We start from the raw sequence: 10,898 nt of genomic DNA, 5'->3' as shown, positions 1-10,898 counted from the left end.
ACTCAAGTCTGAACTCAATTCTGTCCAATTCTATTCTGTTCTTGTATAACATTAAGTAAATCATATGGTTTTGTTTACTATTCATAAGAACAGATGAAAATGTGAGGGAGACAAAGGAAAAACAGCAATAGGCTATTTAATCTATGTCCAGTATGTAATCCTCATTCTCGAAAAATGTTCAGTTTTCAAAGACTGATATAAAAAAGTACCACAATATCTAGGCTATATAATTAAGCTAGGCCATGAAAATGTGAAGGAGTCAGTACAACCATAGGCCTGTGCCACCATTTCATCAACACTCAGCAATATTTCATCATTAAATCATTACCATCATTAAATTAACTCTATGCAGAATTAGACTATGAAAATGTGGAGCAGACAATAGTAGGCTGTCATTAGTTAATCAACATACACAAAGAAAACTATTTTAAAAATGTAGGCTATGTTTTTGCTTTAACTTTATGCACAAAACTATGATTGGTCAACTCACCCTGTGTGTTGAGCCGGCTGCTTCAAGCAACCTGTGGGTAGTAGCATCATACTAGTTCGCTAACTTCGCTAACATAAGCTTTGCAAATAAACTCAGACATATTTTGGTTACAATGACGGGGTTATGCGAATATAAACTGTCTATCTGCCATTAACGTTTTGAAATTAACACTTCGTATCGCCAATAAACAGCAGGAGTTCGTTCTGACAACCTTTGCAGTGGTGAGCGACGCAGACATAAGAGACACAAAACTTTGAAAGGTTTACGCCGACTTAAAGGCAACTGCATTGTGTCGATGCAGAAGCATAAATTCTATTCACCAGCACATCAGTGAGGGTGTTTACATAGTATGCATCCACGCACAAATGTATGGGCGTACAAATAGCAGTCGCTTTCAAAATAAAATCAACGATATTGAGTTGCGTGTATTATCTCTGTGCTAGTCTCTTGACTATTGTTCTTTTTACGCGGGCCGGTCAGGGAAAGCCCACGGGCCAGACGTGGCCCGCGAGCCGTATGTTGCCCATGTATGGTATAGAGTAACCACAGGTGGCACTGAAATCACTGAACCACTGAAATTGAAAAGGATATCCCCATCCTTGCTCAGTTACTCTGAGATCACATCAGAGCAACAATTGCCTTTGGTTAATTACTCTTTACATCAATGCTATACAACACATATTGATCTCAATGGGGCATTTTGTGTTGTTTTGTATAGCATTGATGTAAAGAGTAAATAACCAAAGGCAAATTTCGCTCTGACGTGATCACCTTAGGGTACACAGATAACCACACAACTGTGCTCTAAATAACATGCAGTGTTGCTCTGTGCTGGGGCGACAGCGACTGATCGGGCAAATCGGTCTAGTACGGATGTGACACTGGCCTGTTTGCCCTTAGCAGGTGGCATTTTCATTTTGTGATGGATGACACAAACAACAACAAACAAACAAACAAATAAATACATAAAAATAAACACACGTGACTCCATTCATCCCACCCATCCAATCTCCTTGAATCAATAAAATTCTCCACTTGGTCTCTAATGAGAAGAAACGGCTAGGAGGAGGCTGCAGGATATGTGCAATAATTAGGACAAATATTCCAGGAAGCATCTGCCTCATAGAACATGTTATTATTACCATGAAGCCTACGGCCCTATAAAAGTTGGTTATCTGAAATTGAATGTGTGTCAGTGTGTGTTTGTGTTTGTGTGTGTGTGTGTCAGTGTGTGTTTGTGTGTGTGTCTTCCTAGGGGAAGTGTGCTTGGTACCTGGTGATATATCCTGGAACAAGGACTTCCAGATTGTATACTGCAGTGGTCCCATGTATTTGGATGTGGGAAAGTCTTCATAGCTCAGGTTGGTCTCGTGGATTTTTCCTTTGATTCTACACACACATACACACAGACAAAAAAAAGAGGGAAATGTAACAGCATCGTTTCCACAGCATACCCCCCCCCCCCCAACCCTCTGCTCAAACATCTATTTTGATACTTTTCCTTCCTTCTCTCTTTCCTGTTCTCTCCATTCCCTCTCTCCACTGCCTTTATTCTTTTCCTCTCTTCCCCCACCTGCCCGTGCTGTGGCAGTTTTCTGGCCAAAACAGCCAATTTTCCTCACTGAGTACTGACGCAGAAGACACACAAACACTCACACAGACACAGACACAGAGGCACACACACACACACACACACACACAGCGTGGCCTGTGCAGGGTGTGTGAGGTCAGTGCTGGATAGGGAGCAGACTCAGATTTCTCTCATTAACACAAAGCACAAACCACATTAGTCATCTGCTCATCTCCATGTCTCCCTTTCTCCCTCTCTTCCTTTCACTTTTTACTCACCCTTATTCTCTCAATCTTATATCCAATTTCCCCTTCTCTGTTTTGTAATCTCCCTCCCACTCTTTCTGTCCCTCACTCCATTTCTTAATTTCTTTCTCTTTCTGTCTATTCTTCCTGTCTGTCTGTATAAAACCGCCTCTCTCACTACCACTTCCTCTCCATCACTCACCAAATGTATTATGAATCAGACCAATCACACCCACCAATTTCCTGTTCTTTCACCCAGTTATAAACAAAACATAATTTATGCCTTGTGAGAATAAACGCAGGATTTATCATCAGAAGATGGGCCAAAGCAAACGCACACGTTTTCTCTTTCAGACTGGAGTCTGATAAGGCATAATCCACAGGGATTAGCATGGCTCTGTTATTTGGGTTTGGGCGAGTATGAAAAACCTCTACGGATTGGATCTGCGTGGTTCACATGCCGTTTCACAATTTAATTAGTCGCGGGAACAATAATCTGGATGGGATCTGGGTGGTTAGCACCATGCTTCACAAGGCCTTCATTAGCCGTGTAATTACCGTGGGATGTAACAATTATAGCTACCCTCACGCTCCCTTTGAGGTCTCTGTTACTTGCGAATCGAGAGGTTGGCCAGACGAGACCTCTGAAATAGATTCCAAAACACCAATGCAACATGGGCAGTCCAAAGTACTGGACCCAATTAACACTACGCCCTTATAATTACTCTATTCTTACGCAAATACTACATACGGCTATATGTCAGGCCAGTACATCACAAACCCAATCCGCAAAAACAATATCTGAACTAGAACCCAATATATCAATTAATTATATTAATTAAATGTATCAATTAATTACATTAATAGTAATTCAAAGCGGAGAGAAAGTTCTTCTTTCCACAAACTAATGGGCAGTCTTCACACCACCCCAGGCACCCCGTTTTTCCCTGTCTGACTCCTAGCCAGTTGACTGAGGCTCCTTTAGACTCTTCAGTCACTGTCTCTGAATCCTTTCGATGGGATCTGGGAGACGTTTATCAAGGCAAATCCTCCACACTTGTATGCTGCTGATTTTAGGGTCACACTGTTTGTGGACTTATCGCTCTATTCACAAGTTCTAGATGATCAACCTCACAGTTATTCTGTGCCCACACGTCATGAGGCATTTTAACCCTTGATCCTGCTCCTAGTGACCCCAACCTAGTGACCCCACCTCTCTGAGGTCTGGGCGACCCCTTCCAGGAAGTCGTGGCGGGCGCCCTCGCTCAGGCGCTCCTGCAGGATCTGGATGCCCTCCTTGACGTCGCGCAGCTGCTGGCTGTAGCGTTGGATCTTGTGCTCGATGTCGGAGAGCGTGCGCGCCGTGTCCGCTTCCAGCTCCTCCAGCATGCTCTTCTGCCGCTCGCGCAGGAAACGGTGCAGGCGCTCAAACGCCTCGCCGATGGTCGCCCGGAGGCTCTTCGCCGATGACTACGGGAGAGACAGGAAGGGGCCAAGGGGAGTACACATCAGTGGTGAGGGCACGAAAAGAGTAAATATGCCTGAACTCACTCACAATATGCCCAAGGATATCAACAGATTCAATTTGAACAGATTTCCACATATAGCAAAAGAGCTACACTTGTTGCATATTAATCTGGTTCATCGAAAGAGTGGAATGTTTACATTATTTACACTGACCAGTTGTTTGTTTCTGGGTAAAATGTGGGTGTTTGTGTCACTGCTAGTGAAATAAACATCTCTATAACACACAACTGCATACTTTCCTAGCACTGCAGTCCATACATGAATAGTCAAGGTCAAAGTGAACACTACTGCATTGTTGTAAGTGTTGATGTAAGTGTATTGATATTTCACCACATAGTAACTGACCCTTGAGACAAACACATTCAATGTGCCCTCTTTGGCATCTGCAATATTGTCTTTTGACCTTTAAATCAATATCATTCGGCTTTTTAAAGAGTAACTTCTGCATATGTGGACATGTCATACTCAGGGCTTAAAGCAAGTAAATATTCTGTGCCTAAAGCATCTTAAATGTTCAAAGCCTTCATATATAGGGTTAGGGTTATCTATTTTTAAATCTTTTAAACCCAGCCCATGCCTTAGGTCCAGCGCAGTGCCTGAAGACTTTATACCTTGTACACTTCTGTGTATTTCTGGCCTTCTACTTTTTTGATAGAATTAAAAAAGACCATGAGGTAAAGAAAAACCAATGAGGGAGATGCAATACAGGACAAAAAAGGAGCCTTCAGCTACTGTCACACATGTTGCTCACACAGTTTATACCTGACCTGGTTTATTTTATTCCCCATTATTAGACTGACCGACAGACACATTTTTGGCAGCCTGATGCCCTTCTACTCCTCTTTGTGTGTGTGCATATATGTGTGTGTGTGTGTGTGTGTGCATATATATATGTGTGTGTGTGTGTGTGTGTGTGTGTGTGTATGTGTGTGTGTGTGTGTGTGTGTGTGTATGTGTGTGTATGTTTTCAGGGACATGGGAGATCTGGAGCACAGTCATGCTCCCATCTGCGGGCCGATGATAAAGGAGGGGAAAAGGAAGAGGAACGTGAAGAAATGTGATTGAATTTCTCCGTTAAGCCTTGTGCAGACGACCGTGATCTACTCGTTGCTAATTGCTTGTCTCTTTTAAAGTTGAGATTAGTTTAACTTTGTCACTCAATGTTCTGTGGTGCTAACAATAATTTTATAAGTAATCGTTAGAAGTCGCTCCATTTATTTAGCAGTCCATGGGTCCATGAGTCCAGCTCTGGGCATTCTTAAACCACGTCTCACACGAGAAAATGAATGTGTAGTTCCCAGACCCCATCTCAATGAGATGAGATCTGGCTAGGCCAGGATAGCTTATTGCTTTATTCATTGTAAAAACAGGATGTTGCTTTAGACAAAGGGGGCTTGTCTTGAAGTTGCTGAAGTGTTTTTGTAAAATGAGGCGACACTCAGACATCTGTGCAGAGCTGTGTGCTCCTGATGACAGCAGTGGGGTCCCTTTTTTCAAGATGTGCTGCTCTCCTTTCAACAGCGGAGGGGAAATATTCTCTCTCTCTCTCTCTCTCTCTCTCTCTCTCTCTCTATGGAAGCAGACATCAGAGAAGAGAGTGTGATTTCTTCTTTTATTTCATCCATCATTAAACTCAATCAGATGTCGAGCCATCCAGTGAGGGGCAAAAAAGGTTTTAAAATCACTAAAACCCTCTCTTTCTCACACACAAACACACACGCACGCACGCACACAATCAAATCCTACACACCAATCACCCCAACCAACAAGCATCCAATCTCCCTGGTGCGAGCTGCATGGTGCAGGGTTGGTGGTTGGATTACTGAGGCCGGGGTGTGATGGTGATGCTGCTGCTGGGAATAAACCCAGGCCCAGAGCACTGAGGGCATAGAGGGACAAGGTGGGACACAGCACCCTGTCTGCCCAGGCCAGGCCAGGCATGGCACAGCACTGCCTGCTGGCAGCTAAGGACACAGGGGCCAGCTCTGTGGCCTGACAGTGTGAGGTGGAGGGGTGGGGGTGGGGGCAGAGAGGGGTCAGTGGAGGACAGGGGCAGCAGGGTAGCGGGGTTGGAGGGGGTGACTGTGACTGATTAAAATCCAGCAGACAGTCTTGATGATGTCGTTCAGCCGGCCGTTAAGTAACGAGCTGTGAGCCAACAAGCCCTGAGGTGATGGAGTGATGTATGAACAGAGAGACAGAGAGACATTTTAAAAATGATGGAGAAAATAAGAAAGAAGAAGGAAATAAATAAATAAACAAAAGAAAGAAAAATATTGCTGAGACAGACAGACAGTCAAAAAAAGACAAAAAGACAGACAAGCAGAAAGAAAAAGAAAGAAGCCAAACTGACAGGCAGAAAGAGACAAACAGACAGACAGACTGTCTGACTGTCAGACAGACAAACAGTGAAACAGACATAGACCAACAGAAGAGGAAAGAAAGACAAAAAAAAGAAAGAAAAGAAGTTAACGACTGAATAGAGCAGAAGCTTCACAGGTACACATTCACGGCAGACACGAATCCTGTGTCAGTCTGAGAGGACAAGTGAGGACACCAGGGAAGCCCAGACTGTGCAGCACTGCAGGGGGTTGCAATGGGCTCAGCTTCACAAGCCAAACCCCCCCCCCCCCCCCCCCCCCCCCCCCCACACACACACACACACACACACACAAACACACTCTCTCGCCAAACGCACCCTGTGGTGGAGCAGGCATCCCCAAATTACAGGCGTCTTGCTTTCTTCTCAAAGTATACCATCATACTTTTCCCATTCTCATTCATTAGTTCTCAAAGGTTTTCTGGACTCACTTTTGGAAGTTCCTTCCTGGTTGAAAGGTTTCACAGCACATTCCTACTCATTGATTATGTTACTTGATCATGTTAAGATAGGCAAGATCAAAAATGCATGGGAAAAGGAACTTGGAACTGAAATTTCAGAAGACGTATGGACTAAAGCTCTAACAAGGGTGAACAACAGCACCTCCTGTGCAAGACTGGGTTTAATCCAATTCAAGGTTGTACATCACCTACACTGGTGTAGAGCTAAGATATCATCATTCTATCCTAATGTAGATAGCAAAGGTGTAAGAGGTCATGCTAATGTAGCTGACTTGACACATATGTTCTGGTCATGCCATACACTGGTAGGATACTGGTCAACTATATTTGATGTATTATCTGAAGTTCTTGAGATGACTTTGCGCTATGATTGCCATATTTGGTGTACCAGGTGAAGAAACGAACTTTACACGAAAACAGCTTAACATTATAGCATTTGTATCTTTATTGGCACGTAGGCACATTTTATTACATTGGAAATCAAGCGCCCCACCCACTGCAGCACAGTGGCTTAAAGATGTAATGATGTTTTGGTATCTGGAGAAGATTAAATTCACAATAAGAGGTTCTAACAAATTCCTCTCAGTGTGGGGATCACTAATGTCATATTTTAGTAACCTCCAAGGTTTGTGTGTAAGAAAAAGAAAAACTCTTGTAACTGTACTGATGTGTCTGTTCATAATCTATATTTTTCAATAAAAAGAGGTTTAAAAAAAAGGTTTTCTGGTGTCTGTGTGTTTTCTAGTTAGTTTGAGAGAGAGAGAGAGAGAGAGAGAGAGAGAGAGATAAATGTATCTGCAGTCTTGTTTGTGCCATGCTGGTTTTTGATGTTTCATCAATCAATCATGTTTCATCTCTGCAGGGCTTCTGAGGTCACATCATTTCCACCACTGCATATCAACACTTAGAATATTGTTTACATGACAAATTGGCATGCATCACTGAAAATGTAATACGAAATGGAAAATAACTGCAGCTCCGATTCAGAATGTACACTTTGTTCTGTGTGAAACCAGGAAGAAGCGGCGAACTAAATAATTTGGTCCTGATGAGGGTACTCATGACATGATGTTCGATTCTGACTGTACATTCTGTCCCTGGTAGAATGCCTGCATATGTTAGTTAGTTAGATAGATAGATAGATAGATAGATAGATAGATAGATAGATACTGTAGATAGACAGATAGAGAGATACGGAGATAGATAGAGAGATAGATAGATACTTTATTGATCCCCAAGGGCAGGGGTCGGCAACCTTTTTTGCCTGGAGAGCCACTTTTACCAAATGTATTTTTTTTTAATCTCAGAAGAGCCACATAAAGACGGTTACAAGAAAAAGTTTGGATATTTAACGTACAGTTACTTTCATTCAACAGAGGATTTTTTAATATACCTACATTTTCTACTAGTTTTAAAAGTAATGTGCAAGTAACTTGAAATGTAAAGTGGAATGACAGAAGTATAGGCCTTAGGCTTCCCATGTAGGCACCCCCTATTTTCCCAGTGTCCTTTGGTATGCAAAGTAACATCATAGTTAACAACACAACAATTAATTTTCGTTGACATATCATTGGCGAAATTGAACATTAGGCCTACCAGAGGTTAGATTTGGTGATGGCCTTGGAGTCTGGCTGGCTCATCCCATCAGGGGAGACGCATCACACCACTAACGTTGGCCCTTTCATCTCAACCAATCGATGGGCCACAAGAAAAGTGTTTTTATTTTTCAAAATGGGGAAGGTGTGTGGGGATGGGATGGGTTGGCAAGGAATGGAATTGAAATGGGTAAGGTGCACCTCCATACTTCAAACATTCCAGGCCTACCATTTGAGAGATGCAAAAAAAAGGAGAGAGAAATCTGGGAATGGGAGGAAAGGGAAATTTGATTAGCTTGCCGCTGGGAAAATTCCAATGCTATTCACATGAGTTTAACGTCCACAAAACAGGGGATATGGATTACTGCCACTGGGCAGGCACACCTGGTCATGCCTAACATGGGGTGTGTGTGTGTCTCGACTGTGTCTATGTCCATATGTGTGTGTGCTGTGCTTATCCATGTATGTGAGTGTGAATGTGAGAAAGAGTGTGTGTGTGTGTGTGTGTGTGTGTGTGTGTGTGTGATTGGGAGCTTGGGGGTGATGCTAGAGAGACACTCGAGGGCCCACATCTAATGAGGATGTAAGGGAGGACTGGGCTTTTTGAAAGAGCACAGGGGATGCTGATACTTAGAAAGCCAAGTGTCACCTCCAGCCGACTGTGCTGTGAACAGCCAGGTCCCTGGGGTGTCTGGCCAGAGCCCAAGCCCATTTGCCTGTGAGGGCCAGGCCCGTCAGACAGGAGACACGTCTGGGCAGCACACAGAAGGGACATGCCACGCTGGGTCGCTTGCCTCACAGAGCTTCATGACCGTAGAAAGCTCTGTGGTAACACTGTCAATGTGTGTGTGTGTGTGTGTGTGTGTGTGTGTGTGTGTGTGTGTGGTGTTGTTCTGTGTTGTATGTTCTTTATGTTCCTGCCTTGGTTACGGAATAAGATGAGCATGAGGATGAGGGCAGCTGGGAGGCCCAGAGGGCATCCTGCCCTCTCTAGGGGGCAACTCTATGGCTCTAATAAAGTGATGTGAGCATGAATGCATTTCAAGATTAAATGGCAGCTGCCAGCTAGCAGGCTGCAACTAATCTCATTTGCTGTGCTCATTTGCTCGTTTGCATGATAGTACAGCTGTATGTGTACTGTGAATATTTATATGCACTGTATATGGCATAATTATACATATGGATATGTTTGGAAATATTACTAAGTTTATAAACTGTACATACGTGCAAACAATTTCTCATTTAGCAGAATCTTTCATTCATAAAATCATAAAGATGAGATTAAGTGTTTCATCTATGTTTTTCCCCATAAATTGAATCTGTGGTCTTGCTGTTAATACGTTGCTTGTGTTTGGAGATTGTCTAAGTTCTCTATGTGAGAGAACAGGCAGAAACAAACAGCTTGCTCATCAACGGGCCGAGTTAACAGAGCCCAGGAGTCAGCTTCATAATAATGTTTATTCATAGGCAGAGCACGCAGTGAACTGTTTACTGCTTGGTGCGACAGGGCTTTGTCAAACCACCAAGCACTCGACACCGCAACACAAACAAATTTCGCAAACGGCGGAAAACAGCAGCATCCAAAATCCGCCTGAGAGTATGTAAACCAATTTACCTTACGAAATGAAATAAATAAATCAAATAAATAAGGTCTTGTTGGCATTCTAGGCAAGCGATGGTGGAAAAAAAAAATCGATGCAGTTGAAATGGTCCACTGTGAGATGAGAGGAGGAGGAGAAGGAGGAGGAGGAAGAGGAGACGATGACTGGCAGCATGAAGCAGGTGGACGGAGCTAATGAGAAAGGATTTGGCTGATAAGGCCGCTATAACAGGTCCAAGCAACCACACAAGAGGCGGGGGAGCAGAAGCAGTCACCAGGGAAAATGGATGAACTCTTGCCCACTTAATGCCCCACACCATCTTCTAAAAGAGGCTACAGATAGCTCACAGCCCAGTTAATGTGAGTGGATCAGAATCTCTCAGCATCATGAACCTGCGTGTGTGTATGTATCTATTACAAAGTTCAAAATCAGTGCAATGTGATGATTGTTTAGATCAAATAAAATACAACATAAAGTGTTCCTGTTGCTGGTAGGATGCTGTAGGAACGGTTAACACTTCTTATGGTCATGGGCACTATTCTGTGGGAGCACCATTTTGGACTTGAAGTAACTTTGGATAAAAGAGTTAAAGACTAGATTTAGATTAGACTAGACTAGACGAGGCAATAAAATGGTCTGTTGCATACATTCAAGTACATGATATGGCCCAGTCTATACCCTGTCTGAGCCCAGGTGCTGTCCGAAAACAGGATCTTTTAGACCAAATGTATTTGACTCTTTAGGCAAATTAATTTCTATCTATCAGTGTTTCCTCCATTTACTGTAGATTTTTCCCAGCCTCCATTTTCTGTGGATAACAGAGACTCCAGTTGAGAAATCAATTGGGATATCATTGCTTATTCTGATGCTGTTTTGCACTGCCAGTCAGAGCATGCATATGGATTTATTTACATTACGCATTCGTAGATCGTAATATAGGCAGCATATTACGCCCTCTGCGTGGAGGGCTGCCTATATTACTTCTTACAACTTGTTGTTTGACCTGGCAGAAACCGGACATACTAAACA

The 10,898-nt window shown here is 43.2% G+C and overlaps 1 protein-coding gene across 2 annotated transcripts in view; it reads right to left on the bottom strand.

The window, feature by feature from the left end:
- The window catches only part of trim62.1 (tripartite motif containing 62, tandem duplicate 1), a 57,983-nt gene that overhangs the window by 10,875 nt on the left and 36,210 nt on the right, over positions 1 to 10,898 (bottom strand). For both annotated transcript variants that reach the window (XM_042090656.1, XM_042090657.1), the window contains 2 exons: positions 3,519 to 3,775; positions 1,764 to 1,879 (listed from right to left, as the gene is read on the bottom strand). In XM_042090656.1, coding sequence (XP_041946590.1) covers positions 1,764 to 1,879; positions 3,519 to 3,775 — 373 coding nt within the window. The remainder of the gene's footprint in view (positions 1 to 1,763; positions 1,880 to 3,518; positions 3,776 to 10,898) is intronic.

This window comes from Alosa sapidissima, chromosome 4 (assembly GCF_018492685.1).
Source record: "Alosa sapidissima isolate fAloSap1 chromosome 4, fAloSap1.pri, whole genome shotgun sequence".
Classification (NCBI taxonomy): domain Eukaryota; kingdom Metazoa; phylum Chordata; class Actinopteri; order Clupeiformes; family Clupeidae; genus Alosa; species Alosa sapidissima.
The sequence above is the reverse complement of the archived record's forward strand: the minus strand, read 5'-3'. Positions and strand labels throughout refer to the sequence as shown.